The sequence below is a fragment of the Macaca fascicularis genome, chromosome 8, assembly GCF_037993035.2.
Source record: "Macaca fascicularis isolate 582-1 chromosome 8, T2T-MFA8v1.1".
In the NCBI taxonomy this organism is placed as follows: domain Eukaryota; kingdom Metazoa; phylum Chordata; class Mammalia; order Primates; family Cercopithecidae; genus Macaca; species Macaca fascicularis.
In genome coordinates this window covers 133737864-133750833 of record NC_088382.1, presented here as the reverse complement: position 1 = coordinate 133750833, position 12970 = coordinate 133737864, and the positions used below count along the sequence as shown (strand labels likewise).

The 12970-nt window shown below is 41.6% G+C and overlaps 1 protein-coding gene across 1 annotated transcript in view; it reads right to left on the bottom strand.

Moving 5' to 3' along the window:
* FER1L6 (fer-1 like family member 6) overlaps positions 1–12970 on the bottom strand; it is a 213514-nt gene that overhangs the window by 11259 nt on the left and 189285 nt on the right. Inside the window, exons 36-39 of the mRNA XM_005564037.5 lie at positions 10795–10883; positions 10271–10369; positions 6768–7009; positions 4791–4954 (exon numbers count right to left, since the gene is read on the bottom strand). Coding sequence (XP_005564094.3) covers positions 4791–4954; positions 6768–7009; positions 10271–10369; positions 10795–10883 — 594 coding nt within the window. The remainder of the gene's footprint in view (positions 1–4790; positions 4955–6767; positions 7010–10270; positions 10370–10794; positions 10884–12970) is intronic.

Sequence of the window (12970 nt, the reverse complement as noted above, 5' to 3'; positions counted from 1 at the left end):
GGGAGCAGGGACTGGTCAAAACAGTTTACTGCTGAGTAAATTTTCGCTCAAGCGAAAATCTGATATTTATTGAACACTTAGTATGTTCCAGGCACACAGATTCTATCTCATTTCAGGGTTATGACAGCTCATGAGGTACATACTTTAATTTTCTCAAGCTTTACAGCTAAGAAAACTGAGGTTCATGGTAAAGTTCAGACAGCTGGTAAATAATGGAGCCAGGCTTTGGACCCAAGATGGTTTTTCTTATTTCTTAAAGGATGGAATCCAGGAGTCAGTGTTTGTTATTATTACAGACAAGGTCTCACTCTGTTGCCCAGGGTAGACTTGAGCTCCTGGGCTCCAGGGATCCTCCTGCCTCAGCATCGCAAGTAGCTGAGACTACAAGTGTGTGCCACTGTGCTTGGCCCCAGTTAGCCTTGAATGCATTGCTTATCTGCTGACCTGGCGCCGTTCTAGGGTGGAATCCACCCCTCTCATTATTACTGATTGCAATCCCTAGGACAATCCAGAAAGCTTTTGAAATTTTTAACACAGACATGCATTTTTTGATGCACATAAGTCCTCTGTGGGATCTTAAATTATAAAATGTGCATGTCCTCATAAAAGAGGCTTCTCTTTTATGATAGGACAGTAAGAGGTGATCTGGCCCCAGTGGCTCTGTTAGGTTTTCCCTCATGAGACAAAGAGGAGTCTTCAAATAGAGGGATCTTCAAATGGACCCTCCAAAGCACAAAAGCAGAAAAACTCTGCATTGAGTCAATCAAACTAGACAGTAAATTTCCCACATAAATGTCTCACTTAAGTGAGAACATTACAGTCATTACAAAACTACTCAACAAATGAATTTAAATCACTATAATAACCTGACATACCTAGGCTCTGGCAAGGCAAGGACAGCATGGACAGAAGGTGAAAAATCATGGAAATTGCCACTACTCTGGTACCTAGCAGGTGGGGCTCAGATCATAAGCTCAAATGCTTCTACAGATCTTAATACAGTCTAGGAAAACAGACTGCCACAGCCCAAAGGTTCATCCATGTGCCACTGTGTAATATTCAATCCAAATCTTTTGATCCCCTTGCCATTAAAATCTACCTGTCTTCTGTCATTTCTTTATTCCTCTCTGGCTTCTAAACCGACACTCAGATAATCATATAAATCAATGTGTACTAATATGTTCATTTTCAAAGAACATTTACTGAGCACTTCTTATGTGCTTAGTACACTAAACAGAAGAAAACCTTATAATCTCTTTATAGTAGGGTCAATTAATTATTCTTGAATTGATTCATTCAATAAATATTTGAGTATTATGTGCTATGTACATTAGACACTGAAAATTAAGAAAGGGAACGGAAAGCAAAAACATACTTTTTGGACTCAAATTGCTGACAGTAGAAGAACCATGAAGTCCACGGACAAGTTCAAATAGTGTGTCAAGAGATACATGTAGGGAAGTAGAAGGCAAGCCCACCCAGGCTGAGGATACCCAGGAAGGCATCTCAGAGGGACAACTGCTAAAAAGAATCTCCAAATATTTAAGGACTAGGAGTTTTCTCAGGGAAAGGGGCTAAGGCAATCCAGGCAGAAGAACCAGTCCACAGACCAGACAAGCAAGAGTCCGGGAAGGGTTTGAGATGGTTGAGAGGGGAGCAGTGAGAGATGAAACTGGTGGGGGTTCTAGAGAGTCTACACTAACCTGCTCCTCATTCACTGGACAATCCACGTTCATCTACTTCTGTCTTCACCATTCCACTAACATTGCTTTTAAAAAACTGAGATAAAATTCATATATCATAACGTTCATTCTGGTTTTGTTTTTTGGTTTTTTGAGACGGAGTCTTGCTCTGTTGCCCAGGCTAGAGTGCAGTGGTGCGATCTCGGCTCACTGAAAGCTCTGCTTCCCAGGTTCACACCATTCTCCTGCCTCAGCCTCCTGAGTAGCGCCTGCCACCATGCCCAGCTAATTTTTTGTATTTTTAGTAGAGACGGGGTTTCACCAAGTTCACTCTTTTAAATTATACAACAATTACATAGATTTTAATATGTTCACAAAATTGTACTGCCATCACCACTATTTGATTTCAGAACTTTTTTTTAATCACCCCAAAAAGAAACTCCATACCAGTTGCTCCCCATTCCCTTTCTACCCCACCCCAGCCCCTGGCAACTGCTCATCTATTTTCTATGGATTTGCCTATTCTGAGCATTTCACACAAATGAAATCAGACCAGTATGTAGTCTTTCAAGACAGGCTTCTTTCACTTAGTATAACATTTGCAAGGTTCATCCATGTTGGTGCACGTATCAGTACTTCATTCCTTTTCATGACTGAATAATATTCCATTGTATGGATATACCACATTTTAAAAATTGACTCACCAGCTGATGGACATTTGAGTGTTTCTGCTTTGGGGCTATTATGAATAATGCTGTGGACATTCACAGTGCTGCTTTTTTAAAGGTCACCGGGAACCTCCATGCCATTAAGTCCAATGGGCACATCTTTGTGGCTTCTTCAACTCTCAGGAGCATTTGACACAGCAACCAAGTGCCCTTCTCCAAAGAGCCTCCTCTCTGAGTTCCTATTTCAGCACATTTTAACTCTTTCCTACATTTCTGCCTGGTCCTCTCTCTCCAAGTTTGATCCTCTTCTGACCATTGTCCACACAGCATTAAGGGGATGTGTTTCCTAGGTGAGGCAGATCCCCTCCCTGCTGGAAATCATGCAGTGGCTTTCCTTTGAGAATGAAGTCCAAGCGTTTCACCATAGCCTTGAGGCCTGTGTGATCAGGCTCTGGTGTCCTCTCCATTTCACCAGCACTGCCCTCATGCATCACACGCCAGTTATGGGAGGTTTTTATTCATTTGGGATTTTAGTTTGTCCAAAGCACTGAACTCATTCCCACCTCAGGCCGTTTGCCTGTGGAATTTACTCTGTGGGAAATGCTCTTCCTCCCATGGCTCACTACATTTCATTCATCAAGTTTCAACTTAGTTTCACAGGCACAGAAAGGCCTTCCACTGCCACCATAGTGAATGGAAATCCCTGCATTGGATAAGCTTTGATTCGGTGCTGTCTCCTGCCCAGCCCTTGTTCTAAGTCATTCTTTCTTGGAGTATGTGTGAGTAGCTCTCTGTGGGTCTGTGTGTCTGAACTTGACTTAAGACTGTAAGCTCTGTGATGACAGAGACCTTGTCTGTATTACTCATGTCTTATTCTCAGGGCCTATCATTTGATAGAAGCTCAGAAAATACTTGTTGGATGAAATGAAGAAATAAGTAAATGACATGGAAAATGAAGAGTAATTAGGATTAAATGAAATAACAGGAGTCTGTACATATTTCTCAAAATCTAAAGGAATATAAGATATAGACGACTGCTATATGATCATGCATCTAAATTTACTGCTTATTAATGTAGACAGATTAGAATGATGTCAAAGGATAACAGTTTGGACTTCTGGGCCTGGCAATCCCCATTTTCCAACCTTGTACTGTGTTCAGGAATTTTGATCAGAGGGTTGTTAGCTTTCTACTGGGAGCCCCTTCATGCCTCCATACTGTACTCATCATGGTTCACTTGGAGGAGACATCTGCTGTTTTTCATCTATAAAATGCCTTTTCATTGTCCTTTGTCCTGTTTGAACCCTCAACTCCATCAGGACAATTGCATCCCTCTCACCTCTCCATTCCTTCCCTGCATTTCACACCTCGGTTATTCCATGCATGATTGGATGTTGACCTGTTTGTCCCTCTCACTGGACTCTGAGACGGCTGAGAGCAGAGGCCATGACTCATTCATTTCTGGTTTCATTCATGCATCCAACAAATATTGATTGCCCAGAACCAAGCCCAGAGACTGGCATGTAGTAACCCCTCATTAAGTACTTGAGTGTGAATGAAACTGGCTGGACCTCTCCAGCAACCTCACCAATCAAGGGGATCCAATTAAGAATGTATAGAAGAGACAAACTCTCAGAAAATATAATAAAACTAGACACCATGAGGTCAGACCAGCAGCTGCCATTTACCCAGGGAGGTACAAGGGGAATCCCTGCCTCACACCCACTAGATCCTCAAGCAGAGACAGAAAGAGAAATAGGTCTCTATCCAGACGTGCTACCAGAAAAATCCTGTCCTAGGTGTGCTTTTGCCACAAGGCACTAGAAGCGGGGGCAGAATGCACTCATCCCAAGGGGAGGCTAGCAGAAAAAAGACCCTGCTATCAGTCTCAGTACCTTTTTCCAACCTCACTAAGTCATCCCTCCTGCCTTACAGAGGATCAGTCAGGGAAAGAATAGGAAGAAGAAACTGTCTTCCCAATATTTGTTGAAGGTCAAAAATTCCTCCAAACACATGCCACACAGTCTGACATGCATTTGCAGGAAGTGGGCAATTCAGGAAAAGGGATACATGGCATCTCCTGCCATCACCTTCTTTGAAAAAAAATCATGCCTTACATTTGAGGATGAAGGCATAAGGTAAGTGCATTGAAATTGTATATTACTCAGGAATTCATGCATAATTTTAAGAAATGTTGAAAAATAATTAATGCCAGGGGCATAAGTTCAGGCCAAAAGGATAGAAAATCACCTCAACATAGATTGCTAAGTCTTCATGCATTTATAAAGTTTTAAAAGTTCTTGCTTCTTAGCAGAACCTCTGCATGAAGGGTTCATGTCATTTCAAGGCATTTTACTTGAAGTTCACAAAATGACTCATTGAAACAGCATGATGCCCCCAACTTCCCCCATCTCCTCCACCTCCTATAGCTGTCACTTACTGTGAGTTCTTTGCTCTTAGAAAAAGGCCACCAGCCACGCACACGTTTTTGCTGGAATATAGAGATCTTGGTATCCTCACTTGCATTTTCAAACTTGGCGAGATCACAGGCTTTGGCAGACTTAGCTGCTCGAGGGAAACTGTTGAGGTTCATTTCCAGGGTGCCTGTGGAGAGATGACCCTTACAGTTAGGGAAGCATTTTCTAAAAGTAACAGAAGAGCTTCTCAATAACCATCCTCATTCATTCATTCACCCTTCACTTCCTAGCCATTCAATCAGTACCACATTGGATCACAACTATGTGCTAGGTATTGGGAGTACAAATAGGATTGAGACATGTTTGGTGTCATCAAAAGATTAATCACATGGTAGCAGGTAGAAGACAAAGGAAGAGCTTGTTTTAACTCTTAAGTTAACAATACTTAACTTGCAAGCCTCAGTTGCAGGCAGCATCACTGCTGAGCACCTCCTCTGTTCCCTGAGCCTGGATTATTGGCTTTAACCTTCCCCTGCTTTAGCACTGACAACCCCATGAGATCCTCCTCACCCCACTTCACCTCCCTCTTGGTGTCCACTAAACTCTTCCAGGTCAGAGACTACTAGTCTTATTGTCTTTGTATCTACTCTGCAGGACAGGAAATGAACCTTAGTGGGTTCCCAACACTGTTTTTCCAATGAGTGAACACAAGGCAGAGTAAGAGATTGCCATGAGTTCTATATCTCTTTAACCATTTTTTCCTATTATAAATTAACATTTGTTAAATATGGAAACTTCAGAGCATATATACATGGGCAAAAACATGAGAAAGGAAAAATTTTTCATAATTTCATCCCTAAAAAGTTGAGCACTGCTCTGTGTATTGGTGCTTAGTCTTCTCTGACTATCCCTTTCTCCTATACATATAAATGTAGTTTACAGAAATGAGATTTTTCTTTTTTCACTTAATGCATCCTGTACAACTGTCCAATTCATTAGATAGTCCCATATTTTTAACATTTGCAGGACTGTCACTTGAGTGTGTAAGCCAAAAATAAAATTTTAAGCCCCCCAACCATCTGAATGGACTCCTCCTCTCCGCCAAAGGCATTCTAAAATTAACCTGAAAAGCTAGTTCTAGGCCATTGATGGGAAGGGGGAGTCAGACATGCCTCATTACTGTTAACATCAACAAAGACCTTAAGACTCATAGAACAGACTCTTCAAGTCTGATAATCTATCTTCTCCAAAGCCTGCTACCTTGAGGCTTCATATGCATGAAAAAACCTTGGTCTTCACAACTCCTTATCATAACCCAGACATTCCTTTCTCTTGATTCCAGGTTTTTAGACGATAACCAATTTCCAATTGGAAAACCTTTGAATCTGCCTACGAACTGGAAGCCCCCACTTCCACTTGTCCCACCTTTCCAGACCAAGCCAACATACATCTTATGTGTATTGATGTCTTATATCACCCTAAAATGTATAAAACCAACGTGAGGTCTGACCACTTTGGACACATGTCATCAAGACCTCCTGAGGCTATATCACAGGCCTGTTCTTATTCTTGGCAAAATAAACTTCTAAATTGATTGAAACTTGTCTCAGGTACATTTTGGCTTACAAGTGCTTACTATGTGTGAGGCACTATGGCATGCTCTTTGTGTTACCACATTTACAGCTCTGCCCCTCTCTGAAATATGTAATATTACTACCCTCATTTTACAACTGAGGCACAGAGCAGACCAGTAATTAGCTCAAAGTTTAATGACTTTTTAGTGGTAGAGCAAAGATCAACTTAAGTCTTTTGGAATATGTAGTGGTCCATCATGTGGATGCACCATCACTCATTTAACTAATCCCTATTAATGGCTATTTGGGATGTTTCCAAGTTTTTGCTATTGTAGATAGTGCTGAAATTATTAGCTTTGTAACTAAATCAGACCAAGCTCTCCAAAAGCTGAAACTAATATGTGCTTGATGAAGTCACTGGCTTACCCAGGAAGTCATCTGAGGACAGCCTTTCAAAATCCCAAACCTGCAGCACCAACACAGCGGGAGTCTTACACTCCATCTTCTCTAGAGAGAAGATGTTCTCCCTCTTGGTAATGACCATTTGCTTCTCAGCCGGGAGATACTGAAACGGAAACAGGAAGCGCCAGTTGAAGTTGCCCTCTCCAGTCAGGGAGTTGTAATGCACGTCTGTCTCCTGCTTGTCATCTTCCAAACCCTTTAACCACCTGAGAAAATATTTCAAAGAATTCAAATACTCAGAGTACGTTCTCCAGCCATCAGGATAATCATAAGCGATTTAGCTCATTTCAGTGTGGTCACAGATCATAGTTTAAAAATCATTATGATTAGATTCAGTTGGAAGTTTCCATTTTAACTTGAATGAGTAAAATAGGGGTCGGAGAGTCTGTCATAACAGAAAAATGGCTCATTCCAAGACAGGCTGGGGAAGGGTCTTCAATTGCTTGTATAGATCTGAAGCCCCATGCAATCAAGATGGGGAATTCAGGAAATATGAAGTGAAAGTGTAATCTGAATCTCTGTCACCCTGGGAGCCCTCTTTGTAAGGGATGCCACCTCTATACTTGAGTGTTAGAACAAGATTACCCAGTACACTGAGGACTCTGAAATTGGGCTGCTGTAGACCTGTGCCGTCAGGCATGCACTGGGCTGGTATAGACTTGTGTTGTCAGACCTGTGCCATCAGACTAGAATTGGTCCCCTCCTCCCTGATTCTAGGCCTAGAAAGCCCAACAGGCTTGGATTGGTGTGGCATGGAGGGTGGGAGGGCTGCCTGCACCCATCTGGATTCCAACTCTGACCGCACCACTTACTGTGCAGCCATAGGTAAGTTATCTAACCTCCCTGTGTCTTTGTTTCATCTGTACACTGGAAGCAATTATAGCACCTAGTTTATAGGGTTGTTCTGAAAAATCACATGAGATGATGCCTAAATGTGCCTTGGACATTCCAAATTATCTATCATATTCTTTCTTCTTAGTATTACCTGGTCTTCCTCCTCCATCCCCAGCATAATATAAGTTACAATTAGTACATTTATCCCTACTACTTTGTCCATGGTGAATTAATTGAGAAAATAAGTACTTTTTATTCAAACTAGTTGATAATTTCAAACTGTGTGCTTTCTGAAAGCAGACATCCTTCCTTCCCAGGGCAGGGAAGAGGGGAGTGAAGGCCTTTCTCTTCACGGAGGAGTGTCACCACTCATGTATGGGCAAAATTATTTAGCTAAAGATGGTGTTCACTCAACCAATACATTTGTGGTATCTGTTCTGAGGCTATGAGAGAGCTTGACACCAGGGGAGTGTTAGTGAGCACACAGAGACGGTCCTTGCTTCATGGAGCTATAGTTATAGGGGAAAGGGGAGAGAGGGATATGAGTGAGTGGCAGAAGTCACTAGAGAGAGAGATGTGCAAAGGCTCCGTGGAAGAAGTAGTAAGGATGCAGCCTTAGAAGGTCTTTCTTCTTAGTTCTTCTTGCAGAGAGCAAGGGGGAGTGTGCTATGAAATGAGGCTGAAGGGAGAGGCAGGGGCTAGCTATATGGGATATTTTAGGATGTATTAAGGATTTGAATCTCTGTTCAGAGAAAATGAGATGTCATTGAAGGGTTTTAAGGACAGGACTGACATGATCAGATTGTGTTTTGAAAAGATAGCTCATGTTTAAACATAGAGAACAAATTATTGGAGGGCAAGAATGAATATGGAGAGGCCAATTTGATGGTGGCATTGGTATTGCTATGGTCCCATCTAGCAAGAGATGATGGAGGAAAAGACAATGGTGGGATGAGGCTAAGATGGAGAGGATGAACAGTGCTGATGGCCACTTGGGAGGTGAAGTGGACAGGCTCTGACAGCACATTAGAAATGGGGAAGTCAGTGAGGAAAGGGTCTGCAGATTTGGGGTTCTCAACCTAATGGATGATGGTGCCAGTCACTACGATAAGGAACCACAGAGAAGAAAGTGTTGTAAGATCATTTTGGTTTTAGAGTTGTTCAGTTTGAGGTGCTGCTTTTGAGGAATCTACGTAGACACATTGGGAACAGGAGTTGTCAAGAATGGAAATTAAAAGGTGACAACTAAAGCCATTGGTTATTTGAACCACTTGATTCAAGCGAAGTGTTAGTTGAAAATGGCAGAGAGATAAAAGAGTGGGAGATGAGAAGTTGGCCCAGGACAATGCTACGAGCTATTTAACTGCTAGACGGCAGAAAATGAGCTTTTGAAGGACACAGACAAGAAGTAATCAAGGGGATAAGAGAAAAAACAGACACGTGTTGCTACAGAAGTTAAGGCAAGAAGGTGTTTCACAAAGAAGAGGTGCTTAGGTGTGACAAATGCTCCTCAGACAAATGCAATAAGAAAAGGACTAATTTTTAAAAACACAAGACAATTAGATTTAGCAAAATGGAGAGCACTGTCACTTTAGCGAGACCTGCTTTGGTGGAATATTGGGAAGAAAGCCAGACTGGAGTTGGCTGAGGAGTGAGTGGGAGGGAAGGAGACAGAGAGTGAGTGAATAGACATCTCCTTCAACACATTTTCCAGAAGGCCAGCTTCTGGAAGTCTCAACCCGAACTCTCCCAGAATCCTTCCGTATTTCAACCCGAACTCTCCCAGAATCCTTCCGTATTTCAAGCCATGGTAAAATACCTATTTACAGGATACTTTAAACTGGTGATGAGACAGCAATTTCAGAGGATCTTAAAATCTTATTTTGGGTCATGCTCCTTCTATTCCTCCTGCTTTGTAAAAGTTTAACTCATTCTATATTTTTATTAAGAAAAAAATGGGAATTTTGAACCACTGGATGTGGTATGACTGCAAGTCATTGATAACATACATTCTGGAGACAGAATACTTCCATTTGGGGAAGGCAAAGAGATATTAGCATAAGGCAGAGGTAGGTTTTAGTTAAGGTACAGATTTAAATCACCTTTTTTCTGATGCCGTACCACCTCATCCCCTTCCCTGACTAGTGGTCAAAAGGAAGCAGAGCCAAGATGTAAAAGAGATATAAAATGCTTCTCTGGGTCTTAGGCTGTATCTTTTTTTAATCAATACCACTAGCAAACAGGAAGGTCTAAATTTTAGCTTTCACATTCACTTTACAATCTTCTTGACATATTAATCTTTCTTTAACAGCACCACATCACTCTGCTTCCTTCTGTTTAAAGATAGATACATGACAAATGTTACTGAATAAGTTTAGGTATCCAATGTTTAACTGAAAGATGTATATGTAATAAATTTTTCCTCATAAAATATTTTTATAAGCTAATAATTTTTAGCAAAATGACAAAATAAGACAAATATTAGACAAAGAAAGTGGCCTTATCTAACAAAGCAAGACGGCTCCTTTTGTGGGCTGTGGGTTTAGTATCCTCCATGAGGCACAGATTTGGTTAGGGTTTAAAAAGGTGAGGAAGGAAGGAAAAGGGAGGTTGGAGTTGGTTGATAACCTTACCCTTTCACATAAATATCACTTGATTTTTGGCCTGTGAAGAAATTCTCATCCTCTAAAATGACATCTTCAGTGTTCCAGATGGTCACTCTCAATTCGTATCTGGGATGGGAGAAGGATGCATTAAGTTGATGACCTTGAAAGCTGAGTCAGTTGCTGTCTGTGTGGTTCTAGCATTGCCTTTGGTCTGTAAGTTTCCTAAAGTTTGCCAAGTTCAGAAATATCAACACTCAGGGGCTTGGTTCTGTCAGAACCAAGTATCCAAGCTGGAGACCTTAGAACCATCAAGGACATGTATTCCTCTGAGCAGGTCTTCCTTCTATTAACCAGCATTTTTCAGATGAGGAACTGGAAACTCAGAAGCCCCTCCCTTAAGACAGGGGCCACCACCAGCTCCTGCAAAACTGGCCAAGTGGATAGTGAGGTATGATGATCAGGTAACCTGTCAGTCACCAGATAAAATGTCAGGATTCTTTTGTCTGCTACCCTGGTGTCTTCCCCTAAAGCTGGGGCTACAGCTGACATACCCTTTGGGTCGCCTTGGAGAGATGTCAACAGGAGGTCCAGGTTGAGGCATATCCTTGGGAAACATGTCTACCCACATCTGCAGGCGGCCCTTGTTAAGAAAAAAATATCTTCTTTAGCTTTGGGAGGGGGCTGAGGGGCATGAGTAATTGATAATTCATGGTTGTATAAGATCCTTTTAGTAAAAATAGATATTAAGTATAGCTTGGTAGTTTTATAGATGTCTATTTAGCATATCTGTTGACTTCTGTATATATATATATATATATTTAGGAATTAGAGCATAAATTAAGAGTAGGTGAAGGGTGAGTAAACCTTTATTGAGTATCAACTTAGGGGGTAGACATAACGCTATCTATATACTTGACACACATTATCTTATGAACTCTTGCAACATCCCCACCAGGTAGATGTTATTATTCCTTTTTGACAGAGGAAAAAAATATTTTGAACATGCTTAATACACAATACGTAGCATAGTCTGTATTCAACCCTTGTGTGTCGACCCCAGAGACCTTGCTCTTTCTGTAAATTCCTAAGGATTAAAAAGATGATAATCCCATCTGTCACAAAGATCATCCTTCAATGTAATTTTACATCCATTATCTCTGTTAATGTTCACCCCAGCCAGGATTCTGTTCTATACATAAACTAAAGCTCAGAGAAGTCAACAAAGTGTATATGACGTTCTGTGGCTAGTTAGTGGCAGAACAAAGCCTCCCATCCATTTCCTTGAACTCCATACATCAGATTTTACCCTGGTACAAGAGATTTAAGAGCCCATGTGAGAAGCCCTGTGGATTCCATGCCCAGCTCTGTTGTATACATTCTAAGAACGCTGTCAGCTCTGGCAAGAGGGGAGTAAGGGATGTGGGTTGGGATGATGGGGCAAGGGTGGATTTTATACGAATGAGGTGGGGCTCCACCAGAGCATGAAGATGATGTAGGATTTGGATGAAAAGGGGCTTTGGCTAGAAAACAGTGGCTCTTCGGAGGAAGAGAAAATGTAAGCAAAGGTTTCACATTTGGAAAGAAGACCAATTGAATAGAGAAAAGTGGGATGATTTATTTTCTAAAGACACATTAATATTCACCCTTAATCAGAAAGCCACATCTGACCAGCCAAATGAAGGATCCTAGTAACCAGATGATTTCAAACACCTGGCAGTGAATTTCAGGAACCAACCATAAGCTTCTACATCTGATAATGGTTTACCCTCTCAACGTGCTCCTCCACACATGCAATCACTCAGTCTATATCCCAATACCTCTGGGATAGCAGGGTGAGTGTTTCTGACCTGTTATAATCAAACTCACATGATTTGCCCTTCAGTGAGTGAGTCCAGAGCTGGGGCAGAAGCTGGCTTGGGGTGTGAACCTGGCATGGACCAGGGATGCAAATTGCCTGGGCTAAATCCCATCTCTACTACTCCCCAACTGAGTAATTCAGAGCAAATTAATTGAGCTCTCTGAACCTCAATTTCCTCATTGTAAAAGTGAGGATCATAATAAGCCCATCATGAGGCTGCAGTAAGGAATAAGAGGAAGGTGTCACACACTCCCCTGTTTAGGAAAATCCTGGTGTGTGTTCCTTGTACCAGCTTGATTATTAACAGTGCCCTTGTTCACTCCCAAATGGCCCCAGTTTGAATAAACAATTCTATGGTCATCCTAAATAGTTGAGATAATTTGCGTAAAGGTTCTAGTACACGGAAGGCTCTTCACAAAGTTTATCTTGTCTTCCCTTCTGACTCCTAGCCCAGCTCTCTAGGTATTTTTTCCACACAGCTGCTTCTTACCAGTTATTTAAAGTAACCTACCACCTATTGCTTCTCTGAGAATAGCGTGTGTTATCATTAGGCTGTGTACTTACAGACAGATTTTGGACACAGTCCTGGGCATACCCAATGGGTTAAGTTTTTCAAATCTCCAACATTCTTCCAAAAGTGTTTGGTAACTCAAATCATAAAATGCCCTAGGTTGAACACTGACTCCAGGGCAGAGCTTCTCAAATTCAGTATTATTGATATTTTAGGCTGGATAATTCCTTGTTGGAGGGAAGCTACCTTGTGTTTTCTAGGATGTTTAATTTAGCAGCATCCTTGGCCTCTACCCACTATATGCCAGTAGCAACCCCACCTACCTGTGACAACACAAAATGATTCCAGACATTGCTAA